This window comes from Siniperca chuatsi, linkage group LG17 (assembly GCF_020085105.1).
Source record: "Siniperca chuatsi isolate FFG_IHB_CAS linkage group LG17, ASM2008510v1, whole genome shotgun sequence".
Taxonomy (NCBI): domain Eukaryota; kingdom Metazoa; phylum Chordata; class Actinopteri; order Centrarchiformes; family Sinipercidae; genus Siniperca; species Siniperca chuatsi.
In genome coordinates this window covers 3,972,897-3,988,215 of record NC_058058.1, presented here as the reverse complement: position 1 = coordinate 3,988,215, position 15,319 = coordinate 3,972,897, and the positions used below count along the sequence as shown (strand labels likewise).

Here is a 15,319-nt window from a genome sequence, read left to right as displayed (position 1 = left end):
TTTAGTTCACTAGATAAAAGGTTAAAATTATATTTTTTTTTTTTTATTTGTCAGCCTTTCACACTGTTTACTACATTGACTTGAACAAGTTTGTTTGTCTCGGCTCTCAACAGATGTCAAAAGATCGGAATTAATAACTTTGCAACCCTAACAGCAAAGGTTTGGCAGCATGTTCACTGCAAGTAACCAGATGGGGTGTGTGTATCTATTGTGGCAGAGTAAGCTCCTCAGTAGCCTATCACACACTACAACAGACTCCCAGTGAAATGGTATCCAGGCAACAACAATAAGGAGTTGCTTGGGTTGATGCAGTCTCTAAAAACCTCCATTTGCAGTTAAGTCTTTCAAAAGCTTTTAGTAAAAATGTGTATAATTTATTGACCTTCACCCGCTGCATCTCCCTCTTCACCTCTCTCTTGCTCTCTCTCTCCCCCCCAGAAAAAGGTCCTCTACAGACTGTGAGGAAAACACTCAGGAATCTCTTCACCTCTAAAAACGGACAAACAGAGGGACAGTCGCAGGTGTGTGTGTGTATGTGTGTGCACTTTTTATTGCATGTCTGTCCATTCCTAAACATATGTTTGTACACTTATACAAAACATGTGTTAGCATTCTGTCGCTACTCTGTATGTCATGTTGGTAATCTTGCTCACTTACATCTTGTTCTTCTACATGTCTGTGTATTTTGTCTTTGTAAGCCTTTGTGCCCTTTTCTCTGTTCAGCTAACTATTTAGACATGTCTGGAGTGTTCTCTGTAGCCAAGAAAGTTTCCCTTGTGTTATGAATCATTGAAATGCAAATAATCCCCGTCCTTTTGGCAAAGCCATCCCAAAACCACATCTTCACACTGGCACTGCTAGGATATAAATATTTATCCATTATTTTTTGCAGGGTGAATTTTTCATTATGGGGTCTGCTTTCTATTCAGGCAGATACGCACTTATCTGATTGACAGAGGCACATGAATACACAACTGCTTCCTCATCCTCAGACAAACTCCCTGAAGTTGAGCATCTTTTTTTCAACCTTCTCTCATATGGAAATGGGGAAGCCAGATACTGGAGGTAGAGTTATTATTCAGCTTGGCGGTGAGCCTGGCTCACAGGGAAAGCAATACATGTCATCTTGTTATACGAGCAGGAATGAAAACCACATTGGAAATAAGCATATGCTTGTAAGCTTGCAAGATTAGAATTTGATTTCTGTTGCCCACTGCTGTGGCTTGTGAATTACCAGTCTGATTTTCTATTATGTTTTTGGATTCAATCCTATTCCTGTATGGGGATTGTTTTTACAGCAGTGAGCCACAATTCTACAGCCCTGAATATCAAATAGACACACAGTAGGAAATTGCCACCAGCAATCAAGCCAAACCATGGCTGAATTCTGGCTGTGAATCAGGTATTTGTTTACTTGCCACTGATGGCAGGTAACCAGACACTGACCTTTAGAATATTATCTGGCTGGTGTAATAGTGTCAACATCTTGTTAATTCTTGCATTAGTATAATTGCTGTGGTTGCAGTGTTACACAATAAGAAAGGTAATACAGCTACACAGAATGCAGAGATGTAATTACTGATTTGTACAGGTGAGATAAGAATAACAAGGGAACTTGTAAATGTGTCGAACAAATCTTTCATTCATTTGTGTGTATGTGTTTAGTTGACCAAACAAAAGTTAGCTCCCTGCTGTGATTGGACATAGAAACCTCACAACTGTTAAACTCTTGTTAGCAAGTTGATGTTGATTTTTGTTGTTTCAAGGACAGAAGCAGCCAACCTACCTCGACAGCGAGTGAATGAATGAGGGACGCATCACTAATAAATTCTGTTTCGCAAAACAGGTCACAGCAGGTGTTGGCCTGAATTTCATCAACTGCATCCCGTTTACTCACAAAGCTGCTGGATGTGTTGTGGGAGTGAAAGATGAACAGACGAAACTGGATGACAGCAGTCTGATTACAAAAAATGTGTTACTGCAATTTGTCACAATTTCTAGATTAAATATTGTATTTTTAAGAGGAAAACAAGTAGTTATTATCTATGTACAGTTTAAAATACAGATTAATATCTTGTTGTATTTGATTGTAATATTCAAACTATATTTTATACATTGGAATGCATTGTCTTATACAGATGGCAGAAATACATGAATCAATTTACCAAAAGTAAATGTTGAGTAATCAGATTGTATAACTGAATGTTGAATGAAAGTGTATCAAGTAGTGCGTTACTTTCCCTTCGCTCCCCTCATGTAAGGTTCAGATGAGGCTTTTGCGATTTAGAGATGACATCCATCCCGGTTCAGAGGGACAGAAGTGACAGAGGATGTTTTTATAAAATCACTCACAAACATGTCTCATCCCTCATCTGTCTGTTCCTTTTTTGTCTCCAGGAGCCCTGTCCTCCTCCCCTGTCAGACACAATGACACCAGAGGAGGTATGGTAATGATGGATTTGCATGGTTTTACAGAAATTGTTGCTTAATTATTTACAGCATGGTGATCAAATACTCACACCTGTGTTGAGTTCAAAATGAGTCTCAAGTCCTCTGCACCCAAGTCCAAGTAACCAAGGTGGAGCTGAAAACAGTTGACATCAAGGTTTGTTGATTGTTTTTCAACAACACAGTCAGAATTCCATTTACATCTATTGTATTGGGGTGGCAGTAGAAATCCGCATGACTAAATATGGGAAGACATAAACACCCTTAAAAAGTGAAATCACATTTGAAAAAAATCAGAAATGATGAGCCTTACCTGTATCTGTCAGCAATATGAACTGACATGTATTTAAACATACATTTGCAGAGTGGCAATGACAAAATTGCAGCTTTTTAGTTTTGAATCGATGTGTGTGTGCCAACATTTATCAAATTAAGTTGCTTGCCTTCTTACCATTTTTGTTTTTCTCCTTGCCAAGACTGGCACTGCCAAGTGAAATATAGCACCAAAACAATAAAAACTGTCCCAAATGAGTGCTCTAAGGTTTTACTTATTTTGAAGTGTTGGCAAACTTCAATATTAGCACTCAAATCCATGTAGGTCACAGGTGTTAGAAATCTCTGTCACATTTGAGGAGAAGATTCAGAATTGGGGCACTTTTTAACTGCAGTGTAAACACAGCCAGAATTTTAAATGAGACATCTTTTTTTGTAAAGAGCACCAAAACAATATTGTGCCCTCCAGTCCTGTTCTGTCTGCTGCTCTCCCTTTACTCTTCCTGGCACTTTCCCAAAATTCCCCATAACATCGCCCTGTAAATTCTACAAGACTGCTGCCCCTGTCACAGCAGTCTGAGGCTTGTAGGTAAAATCCATAGAGAGGCTAAAAGGTGTCTGAGATCCTAAAACTCAGAGGGGAGTTTGGTGACATGCAAGGACGCAACACAGGGTTTCAAGGTTTTTCACAGCTGCAAAACTTTCCTCAGTCGTAGCTGCCTTCTCCCTCCTGCAGCCACAGACAGACACCTTCAATTTTACTAAAAATACTGCTCAGTGTTTTGATAATTTATTTAATTGTGAATAATGTTTTAACCGTATGTTACACGGTATGTATATGACCCAACATAAAACAAATGCTGATCTTTCCCTCTGGCTGAACTCGTACATTTGAATAGAAGGAGGGATTTTTCCCGTCATGAGTGCGACTCTGAACTAACGCCAGCCCGTCTACCTGTGTGACCTTGCTTCTTTTTTGCTGCCGCAGATCAAAGCGTGGGAAGAGGCAGAGATGGACACGCCGATGGAAATCGATGAGATACGAGTAGACCCTTCCCCTTTCCAGCTGGTTGAGAGAACATCATTACACAAGGTTGGTGGGGAAAGACAAAACAGCTGTTTGAGAGCATCTTCCTTCCTTACTGTAATTTAGTTTCTGTGAAAACAGGATGTTGGATAGGGACAGTGTGGGGACAGTTCATATTCAAAAATGTGAACCAGTGGGATATCAGTTAGTAGGGTTGGAGTTGTTTAAAACCTGAGATGGTTTATTGGTTGGAAATTTAAAGGTACCCTGTTGAGCTTTCTTTCTAATAAACAGACTTTTGATTATATTCAGTGTTTCTCACCAAAATGCATTTCACATATGTCCGTGAGGCCTAAAACATTTGCAATGCTTTTTTTTTTTTAAATACATCCACGTGTGCTAGCTAGTAGCCTTTCTTTCCCACCTTTTGCTTGCCCATTGTTAAGTGTCTTGGAATTACCACCACCAACTCTCCATCAGCAGAATAGCATGAAACTGTTGGCATGAATGTGTACTGCGTTGCCCGTGCTCTTGTGCATGTGTGTGCTAGTGCACAAGATACAAACAAAACAAGTTCCCGCTCATAAAAACATTGCTCAGTAGCACTAAGAGTGGTCAGAAACTCCACAGGGTACCTTTAATATCCACTTACAGACTGAAGTCAACATTAAAGTAACAAAAATATCCAGTCATTAAAATTATATGAATATGGAAATTATTTAACAAATAATTTGTCAAAATTCCCCAAGAAAAGAAGAGGAAGAAGACGAAAATGTCATCTTTTCATGTTGACTTGAGGGTGATTTGAAGGACACTGTAATGTCTCTAGGCATATGCAATGGCATCACTTGAATGAATTTGCCACTGAAATTAGTATTGATTTATGTTGTAGTGCATGAAATGCTCACTACCACTCTGACTGGAAACATCAATTACATTAGCCCTTGTTGTAACACCTTGTGCACAACAGGCACCTCTTTAATCTGCAGGTATTTGTGGGAATCACTTGTAGTTGCTAAGTAATAATTCAACACTTGTTTGAGGCCTTCTTGCTAAAACTTGTGCTCTACGTGACAAAATGTGCACCACTCTCAGCAGCAGGTTTCCTGTTCTACGTGTTCAATATAAAAAAAAATATTTTATGCTGCTGTCCCCCAGCAGCATAAAATAACTGTTCAAGTGCCCACAGAATCAAGCTCATCTTCTTTTCGAGTGTTATGCACAGTCACAGCGCCTTTGAATGAGGCTGAGCCAATTCTTATTCATCCAACAACCTCATTCCCATCACTATTTATTGCAACATTACTTCATTAAAAAAGGAAAATATCTCAAGTGAACATAAAAATATTCTAAGAAACTTAGAAAATATTGTCAATATCTTCCATTTTCATGCAAATGTATTATTCATTACGTAATTATTTGCATGAAATTACTTGGATGGAGGTCTGCAGTTGATTTTATTGCAAGCATAAATGTGCCGTGGACAAGAGTTTATGTTTTTTTGTCACAGATATTATTCAAGCAAAGAAGCATATAAATTGAGTTCAGCACCTCGAGCAGTCGTCAGGTCTTTTGTTGATGTTCCCGCGCTCAGCTCCTTAAGTTGTTTACTTCTGTAACGTCTCATTCAGCCGAGGATGTGGATAACCTTGACAGAGGGGTAATGGCACATGAAAAACACTCAGTGAAGACCTGGATTTATTCACACAGTGTCGTCCGACTAAATGGAGATAGAGACAACAACATTTAATTTTTTGACTGAGAGCAGAATCTTATTTACGGTAGTCAGTAGGCGGAGGGGTTGTTACATAAACACCCAAACATTTATATGTGGGAGTTGTGCCTGTTGGCTCTAGATGAAGAAAGTTTTCATTTGTGAACAGTCATTGTGAGGTAAAACTTTCATTTTAAAAAACAAAACAAAACATTATTCCTGCCAGAGAAGTAAACAAAAGAAATACCCACATTTTATGCTTCACAATTCTAATTCACAATAGCTCAATAGTTGCTCAGGGAGGGGAGATGTGCATTCCACATACATCTTAAATGAGTCTTTACTTGTTAACATACCCAAACTAATAACCAGCTCCCTAACCTCTAGTCTACTGCTGTTGTCCAGCTATTAACTTTAATGAAATGTTGATGTTTTCTAGATGATGGTTTTGATATTGAATTTTATGCCGGTGCAGAAGAAATATTTGATTGTGTTGGTCCAAAGTGTTGCAGAATGTTCTTGCTTTGTTTGGTTAATTTACTTGACACTATAAGCTGCTTGTTAAAAATAAATGAATAAATAAATAAAAGTAACATGGACTCACTAATAGCTTGTTTGTTGGGAAGATTATTAGCAACAATTTTGATCATTTAAGTACTCAAATGTGAATATTTGCTGGTTTTCTCTCTGGGTTTTTAACAAGAAATTTAAACATGTTAACTTGGGATCCAAATGATGGTGATGATAATTTTTAAATATATTCTACCATTTTATCAACCAAACAATTACTCGAGAAAATAATCAGCAGATGAATCAATACTGAATCAATAGCCCTAATTTTTACTATGTAGTCATCCCAGTAAATCTGAATCTGATCATTATCACAGGAATTTAAAAAGAAATGTCTGCACTATTTCGTTCTTTGTTTGAGTAGACTGAATATAACCACATCAGTTTAGACTGCAGTTTGGTTAGTTTGTTTTGTTTTGTTGATGTAGGCTTTGATAGCTTGACATTTTGTCATTTCCTCTACTAAGCTTTGATCATATTGTTATTTTCAAGAAACTGCATGACAGTGACGTTTTCAGATCTCTCGTGGAATTTATTTCGTGCCCTCAGAGCTCAAATGGCAGTGTTGTCTCCTTGCCAAACATTCTGTGAATGTATCCCGGATGTGTTTGAGCTGCCCAAATAGGGGATTTTAACTAAATCTAGTAAATCTGCAGCCTATTGATGTTGAGTGCTTTTATTTTTCACATTATCATATGTATTATAGGTTTTAATATTAATTTTATTTTATTAAAACTTTTTTACTTTCCTTCCATTTTTTTCCTCCATTTTACAATCGCTGTGAAACGCTCACGTCCTTATTATGACAAAGCTGAAGGTGATCCAGGATTTGCAGATATTTGCAGGATACTGAAGCGTGTAAACAGCTTGTACCATTGCCGGTGGTTTATTGTCATCAGTGTAATTTCATTCTCATGGTAATATCCAGAATATTCTGCTTATTCATGTGCAAAAGGCGGTTTTGTGGTCAAGGTGTGATGATGCATACAAAGAGCTCATCCAAAGTGTGACCTTAGCTGGGATATGCACAGAATACCTTGTGCATGGAAACACACTCAAGGACTTTTTCTTTCTTTGGTTCACCTGGAGCTGGTTTGCTTTCATCTTTCTGTCTCTGTGACATTGTGTCTAGACAGAGCTGACAGAGAAGCGCAGAGCCTGTAAATTGTCTGGATTCACAGACAGATGTAAAAAGGCCGTCCTGGTCTGAGAGGTAGAAGTTTGTCATAATTTGACGCGTGACCTTTTCACTCTGTCTCCACAGACCCACACTTTATTCTCACTGCTCGGGCTAAGTCATGCTTATGTGACCAGTATCGGCAAACTGGTGGGGGTAGTGGCGCTGAAAGAGGTAAGAAACTTAATTTCCACCTATGCAAGTGTTTTGTTTTGTTTTTTTTTGTTGTTGTTTTTATAGCTTTGTTTCCAAACTCAAACTCTTTCTGATGAAGGTCACCTGTAATTAAATTCCCATTGAGCTAAGTTCGAAAAAGCCCTCTTCCTTTTTTAATACACTCAACAGAAGAATTCCCTCGTCTGTCTTGGAAAAAAATCCAATTGGTTTTTTGCCCCCCGATTTGCTTGTAGTCTCACAAAGCTTTTTGATTCACGTATGAGTGTTTTGTTAGCATAATCAATATCCTCTCTGTATATTTCAGGCTTTCTTTGATTTACTTCATTCCTTCTGTCTTTGCTTGTTATTGTCTCTGTCTCCATTTGTCACTCCTCCATCCCTAAACCTCATTTTCTTTTGCTTTTCTTCCGTACCTTATCTATCCCTTCATCCCATCACTCACCAACCTCTGTCTTACTGTCTTTTCTTGCTAACCGCCGTCTTCTCCCTCACTTTTTATTCATTTATTTCTTCATCTTTATCTATCTATTCTTACCTCTCTTATTGTTCCCACTGTCCTCCTTTTCTTACACTTCACCTCTCTCCTTCTCCATTCCTCCTCCATCTTTTCCTCCACTATTTTATCCCCTCTTCCTTTCCTTCCTCCTCCTCCAGCTCCAGAAGGCCATCGAGGGCTCCACACGCTCTGGTGTCCGACTCCGTCCTCCGCTCGCCAGCTTTCGCGACATCACCAACCACAACTCTGTCTCTAAACATCCACCTTCTTCTCCCACTGCTCCTTCCTCTCCAACCTCCACCTCTTCTCCCTCAGCTCCAACTGCTCCCCAGCCTCCCTCCCCCTCTCCCTCTCGCCACCCCCACCACCATCATCAACATCATTACCAAGAGAATGAAACAGAGGTGTGGATCGAGGGCGTGAAGAGGGAGGTGGAGGAGAGCAGCAGCAGCAGTATAGGTAGTGGCGGTGGCAGCAGCAGCACGGGGGCCGGCACCTCAACCAGTAGGAGTTGCAGCTACAACAGCAACCTCACCCTCCCTCCCTCCTCCACGCCTCCCCCAGTCCCTTCTTCCTCCACTCCTCCTTCCTCCGCCATCCATCTCTCCACCCAGAGACCCCTACAGGGACTTCTTGAGGGGGATGAAGATAGCGATGATGAGCCAATGGTTTAGATTAGACAAGAGTGATGGTTATGTTTTTTTATAATGGAAAACTTTTTTAATGGTGTGAGGGTTTTTTTTGTTGTTGTTCTTAATTTGTTGCTCTGGTCTTTAGACACCCATTTACCTCTTTTTGTCACCACTTAGGTAGAGCAAAGGTTTCAAAGCAAACCGTGTGTTTGCTCGAAGCTACTTCAATTTTTATGTGTAATTTCTATTTTTATTTTTTGAAGGCAGTTTGCCCCACAGTTACTGATTCTGTCTGCTCATTTCACAGACCTTTGCCTAGTTGGTGTCAAAAACACACCCTTTTTCTTCACCCTGCCCACCCCAACCTCTGTCTTTCCACAATAAACTCTGTATTTCATGTTTTTTGATACTTGTCCTGCCACAATTCCTCCTCATTTTCTCTTTCTTGTTGTTTTTCACACATACAGTCTCAAAGTTTAAACCAATTTGGGTTGAACCCTAGTCCAATATCTGCTGTTTTCCCAAAACAGCATTATGGCAATCATTTGCATTGTCCCACTTTGGATTTGGATTTATTAGACACATCTGTTTGTCATAGTGCTTTTCAGCACAACATATGTTGCATCTTTGTGTTTTTATTAACATAATATGCTGTGTTGAAGAGTAATCCAAACCTGTGCTACCCAAACCAGAAGTGAACCCAGTGAACCCCTGCACAGTAGTTCTGCGTTACCTGATCTTTTATGTCTTTAAAAAAAAGGTTTTTATTGGATGAGAGCAGGAGCTATTGATTTTTTTTAACTGGCAACAGACCATCTGGATAGCAGTAGACTAATGGAGCTGCTCAGTCCACTGTGGAAGATTAGCCAAAGCCCCAAAACAACCTCCAAATTGTGTGCTGACCTTGTGGATGTAGCCTCAGAGCTCATCTCATCACGGTTAAGTTGATAGATGTTGTAGCTAAAGGCGGCTGACAACAGCCAAATCCCGCTGCATAGGTCCTGGAGATTTTTTTCCCTAACAAGGATGCCTTCCAGATTTAGCAAAAATCACACATGACTACTTTAAATTACGTAGGATTATAATGAAGATAATGTTTCACAAAGAAATGTGAATAAATATGCAACAGCTTTTCATTCCGAAATGTGACATCCATCATGCTTCAAAAACAAAGTGTCAATAACAAAGTTATGGCTGACATTCATGACAGTGAATGACAGCTGACATTTTGTCACATAATATCTATATGTTAAACGATGATGAAGATTTATGTTGACAGAAATATTTGGCAATTAATTAGCTTAATAAATGACCTCATTAGCAAAACTATTTAATATAGACTTGTCATGATGATTATTACAGGACATGAAGCTGCTTATGTTAGACTTCCTTTTTCTCGGCTACAAAAGGTTGATTTTAATTCAGGGCAACCACGGAAATCTATTTGAACAGTAGTGCACAAATGAAAAGTGACTTCCTTTTTCTCTTATTTATACAGTAAAATAACCATTTGCCTTTTTACACAAGACTCAGAGACTCAACAATACCAGTTCATGAACAGCTGGAAAACCGAAACATTAATGAAGAGGCTAAAGGCTGTGTGGAGGTTCAGAGTTGAGTGTTATTTCTTTTCGAGTTCAGCGCTGCAAGGGATGTTAATGTTAAAACTATCACATAATGGAACTTTAAACCCAAAGTTATTGCAAAATGAATGGTCAGCAAACTACCCTCTAGCGTCTTAGTGGAAGTCTGATTGATGAACTTTCTATTTCTTTACATCTACAAAATTAAATTCTGATAATGAACCCCGCCTTCATAAACTCAGTTACAAAAAAAAAGTAATTTAATGTGAAGAGCTGCTCAGTGACTACCTTAATAATTGCATTCATGTGTTGTTGAACTTTTCTCCTTGTGATGTTCCCATCCTTTTCATTTATCACTCCATCTCTTCTTACACTCTTATCTCATTATCTCCTGGATTCAGTTTCTCAGGTGCTGCCTTGAACGTCTTTGAACCTGCAGATTTAACAGAACGCTTTTTCTCAATGTCTGTGTGAATTAAAATGTGTGTCTGTTTCTTAAGGGAGCTCTGTGCTAATTTCTTTTGTCTCTGTGGTTGTGGTTAATGTATTTATTTATTTATCTTTTAGTAGAGTCGAATGTTGTCTCAAAATGTATAAAATTGTGAAAGATTTAGCGAAATAAAGCTTTAATTGTTCGCCTTCATGTGTTTGAATCTGACCTTTATTTGTCCAGGGCAGGCGCGTTGTAAAGGCAGACCGAGCGGGAAAGGCAGCACATTTTAACTGCAGACAGAAAGAAAAGTTTCTTTACTCAGCTGGACCAAGAACTGAACTCAGTCCAGGTAGGGCAGAAATATAGATGTTTGCTTTAGGAATCACATGAGACAATAGAAAATTGTTAAACACAAAAATTTAAATTATAACCACTAAATAAACAAAAAATAGTATTTAATCATTTAAATTGATAACATTACACCTCCAAAAGCCCATTTGATCTATTAAACTTAACTTGACAGGATTTTCCTTAATTACCTTAAATGCTTTTTATCATGTTTTTGTAAGTGTAGGTGTCACTTACTCTGGATATCTCATTTTGATAATGAAAGTCATTTTAGGCGTGTAGTTAGTGCCCTGCTGACGACTGGGCAGTGAGGGATTTGAAATGAGTGCTATCTCATTTTGGAAGAAAACTTTTCTATTACCTGGTTTACGTGGACTCTACAAAAGTAATTAAAGTGACTGAACACCAGTGTAATTACACCACATGACTGACATCTCAGTTATTTCAATCTGACAAAATTACCATAATAAGTTTCCCTTCCACTCTAAAAGCGCTGACTTTAATTTTGCGTCCCTCATAAAGTCAGGGAGTGATCTGAGTGTGCCTTGTGTGCTTGGACATTAAACGATTCACAGGATGACATCTCTAAGCAAGAAGAGGACAAACAGAGGACAGATGATTATCGCAGCAGTCGGGGGCATCGTGGGTCTTGATCACTGGAGTGTGAGAGTGAATCGTCCTCTCCAGCAGCTCTAGGAAGAATCTTTTAGAAGAAGATTTCATTTCCAGCCTTTGAACTCACAACCACACACAACTCCACTTTACACATTCATATGAGGTCACTAAAGCATGTTGCTTTCAAGGACTTCTTCTATTACGTACCATTGATTTATTTATTAAAATGTATTGATGTTTTTGAAATAGCATTAACAAAAACACACCGTTTGCCGCTGACTTTGTGAAAAGAAAACCACCAAACACACACAGAAATCCTCCAAAAGAAGTGAAAAGCATAATAGAACGGGCAAGGACACTTCTCTGCCTCCAGACAATATTGAAGTCTACATGGCCCGCTTTAATGAATGAGGCTGTTGTGGTGAGCAGAACAGTTCGAGTGTTTTAGTGGAATTGATGACTACAAGAAAACTACCACAGGTCGGTGAAGAAAACCTCTGACCTTCACACTGCAGCTTGAAAAATATGCAGCAGGGCATTTAGGTCATGCCATGAGCGTAAGGATTCTTTTGGAAAGTGACGACATTTTAGCTGTTTGACTGTCAAGCCTTGGTTAGAAATAGGATTAAATCAAGGGAGTTAAGCTTAGGAACTTATCAATACACAGAAAAATGTGCCAAAAGTTGGGTGAGTCTTCCTATGGAAGCCCAGTATTCATGTTAAGTGATCTGTCATTAGGTCCTGCAGTGAGTATCAGGCTGTCCTGTCATAAATCTGAGCCCTGTGACAGGCGACACCATTCTCTTTCCCCGACCTAACGTACCTTTAAGGTGCCTTTAAATCCTTCCCTCACCCAAGCAAAGAGCAGATACTAGGCGGCTTGACCCGGTCTTATATCTTTATTTTATGCTTAGTTTAAATTACAGTGGCTTGATAGGCAATTTCATCTGAATGCCATGGCCTGCTCAGTTTTCCCAACCACCATCACTGTCTACCTGGTTCCACTTGTCTTATGAATAGCCACCAGTTAGTAACCCCTCTGGTACAGTAGATGGTTGGGGGATGGGCTGAGGAGTGCAGTATCCCAACAAGCATACTGTTCGCGTGTGCTCTTATATTTTTATCTTTGTGACGGACCAATGTGTGACCTTGAGTTTGAGGACGCTTTTGTCTGACCCTCACCTCTTAAAAAGGCTGTTTTTGGGGTTAAGCTTAGTATTAAGGTTTGGTTAGGTATGTTAGGGGCCAGGCAATACATTATCTTAGTGAAGGTCATCACAAGACTGTAAGTACAAATGTGTGTGCATATGTATGTGTGTGTACTTTTGCAACACATGGTGGAACAGAACATCAATAAGAATCTGTTTCCCAGAATATATATATATTTTTTTACACACAAACAAAGCTACATTCATACAAACATACATACAGTCTTACATTCATACAAATACATATCGGTTTATTGGATTTTTTCTTTTATTATAAAAAGCAATTTGATATATTATTACTTTGTATACTGTGTTATACTGTTAGGGCTAGGTCACTGTTAAAAAGCATGCACTTTCTTTTGGTTGTGTCCAGATCATGTGTTTGCAAATGACTCCGAGTGTGTGCCACAGGTCACTCTGAGTATCAGATTGGACTGGGTTTACCTCATCAGAACATCTCAACTAGGGCTCAGACAAGCTGTCGATCAAAGCAAAATACATTAACTAGCAAATCAAGCAGTTCTCTATGACCAGGTACATCTTCTGGTTTTTAGGATGTGACACTTCTGGAGTGAACCAACCACTCAGAATTATTTGCAAATACAGTTTGACCCAATTGTTGTTGTGTCCATGTTTGTTGTATTGCACTGAATTTTTAACTAGGCTCTTTCTTTCCTCCTCTTCTCCTACCTTCTTCTTTTCTTTTCTTTTTTAGAGAATTTCACATCCATCCGTTGCCAACTGTTCGGCTTGCAGTCCTGGTTCTTTTGTCCGATTGGTCCAAATATTTTGTGAATCCATCTTATCCTCACACAGCTTGTTTCAGCAGTCACTGAATTGAAGTCTCTTCTCTGCCTTAAATTTTATGTGTTCATTGTCACATACGTAATATTCCACATTTCCAGTAACTTAGGGGGGCTTCTTGGCATTTAGTTTGTGTACATTACATCCCACGTTTTCATCTGGAAAAAGTCTTCTTGCATTTCCTCGGACTCAAAGTGGGTAAATAGTTGGGAGGTGGAGGGGGTCGGGGTTGGGATAGAATAGCTTGATTGATTATTGAAGTATTTATTTTCTGCTTTTGTCAGTTTCTTCTGGCCCTATGATTCAGTTGGTCGCGACAACAACAATGGAGCCCTCCTCCGCCTCTTCGTCCTTCTCCTCCAGCAATTGGACAACGCAGGGTGTGACGTCGAACGGGATCCTCTGCGCGACAGATTCGGCCATCTGGGCTGGCAGTCCTGGGCTTGAGCCTCTGGTTGAGGGGGCGTCTTCCCTCAGCGGGGACGGGGTCAAAGAGCATGGCTCCGGCTCCAAGGTTAATGTTACCTCTTCTACCTGTAAAGACAGGAAATTAAGTGTTTAAAAGACAGTTTGGGACCTTACAGATGCGCTGTGTCACAGGTAAGTAAGGCTCTATTATTTCTTTTTATTATTAAGTGTTTACATGTTGTCCTCGCTTATATATATAACTTTCTCATCTTTTTGAATTGATTGCCTTCATTTCAATCTAATTTCATTCATGTATCAGTTTTTAGGATACTCGGACTGCCGCAGAAACCATAACCAAGGGTTTGGGGCTGTTCCAGTTGAAAGAAGACTTGGTTTTTGGTAATTTATTATCAAACTTTTTAGCAAAGAAATTATAGAGGTAACTCACCTTTGTCAGCTCCTCCTCTTCTTCTTCTTCTTCATGCTGCTCAGGGATTCCTTCAGACTCAGGCTCTGGCTCCTCTCCGACTGTCTCCACCACCCCTCCGACCATTTCAGCCATCTGTCCACTCAGCTGCCCAACGATCTCCACCTGCAACCAGTTAAATTAGCTGATTTAATTGCTTGTCTTTTTTTGTTGCATCTATTTTAAACTGGAAGAGGAGTCAACAGGTTACTAGCATTTCAACAGATGTTTTATCACAGACTAAAATCAATGCTTCAATTTCAGTTCCTGGTAACAGTCACAGAAAAAAAAAAGAAACAGACAAAGAAGACAGGAAGGAAGGAAGGAAGATGGACAAGCAGAATATGCTCTCCCCCTGCCCCGACCACAGCTTGGTTTGCTGTGCAGGACATCAGAGAGAAAAGACAGATACTTAGGTAGGTCCAACAGACACAGATGCTGAATCCAAATGCTTAGAGTTGTAAACTTGCGGACTTTACAGCATGCTACTCTGAAGACCGGGCGGATTTAAGAATGTCCGTTGTCAAAATTCATCAAGTCCGCTATAGGCCGTCATGCAGACTTTTGGCAGTGCTCCATGCAGATTTCCAGCCTGTCTCCTACCTTGCCGACTTCACTGGCAGTTTCTCCCATCATTCACTGCACTACAGATGTGTGCTAAATATGCCTGCTGATATAAACAAAGCCAGATCCAGAAGACAAAAACATATTAGCCAAGATGAATGATAGAAAATGACCAAAAATGCTATTCCTGTGCAGAATATTAACAATAATACTATGATTAGTGCACTTTTTTCACCTTTGAAGATAACGTGCCTGAGAAATGGGATCAAAGAAGATAAACCTTCGTACAATAACAAGAGAGTATTAAATGCATAATAAGACATGCTGTAATTGTTATGATGACTATTGTCTCACTCACTCTGTAACATTGACTAAA

General features: G+C 39.4%; 2 protein-coding genes across 10 annotated transcripts in view; one reads left to right on the top strand and one right to left on the bottom strand.

Moving 5' to 3' along the window:
* Positions 1–10,740, top strand: part of LOC122864491 (chloride channel protein 1-like) — a 37,881-nt gene extending 27,141 nt beyond the window's left edge. The window contains exons 19-23 of the mRNA XM_044171975.1: positions 439–521; positions 2,398–2,442; positions 3,710–3,814; positions 7,297–7,383; positions 8,041–10,740. Coding sequence (XP_044027910.1) covers positions 439–521; positions 2,398–2,442; positions 3,710–3,814; positions 7,297–7,383; positions 8,041–8,556 — 836 coding nt within the window. The 3' untranslated portion in view covers positions 8,557–10,740. The remainder of the gene's footprint in view (positions 1–438; positions 522–2,397; positions 2,443–3,709; positions 3,815–7,296; positions 7,384–8,040) is intronic.
* A 1,637-nt stretch (positions 10,741–12,377) lies between these two features.
* Positions 12,378–15,319, bottom strand: part of LOC122864486 (protein FAM131B-like) — a 51,782-nt gene continuing 48,840 nt past the window's right edge. For all 9 annotated transcript variants that reach the window (XM_044171961.1, XM_044171967.1, XM_044171966.1 and 6 more), the window contains 2 exons: positions 14,362–14,505; positions 12,378–14,039 (listed from right to left, as the gene is read on the bottom strand). In XM_044171961.1, the coding sequence (XP_044027896.1) occupies positions 13,809–14,039; positions 14,362–14,505 (375 nt within the window). In that variant the 3' untranslated portion in view covers positions 12,378–13,808. The remainder of the gene's footprint in view (positions 14,040–14,361; positions 14,506–15,319) is intronic.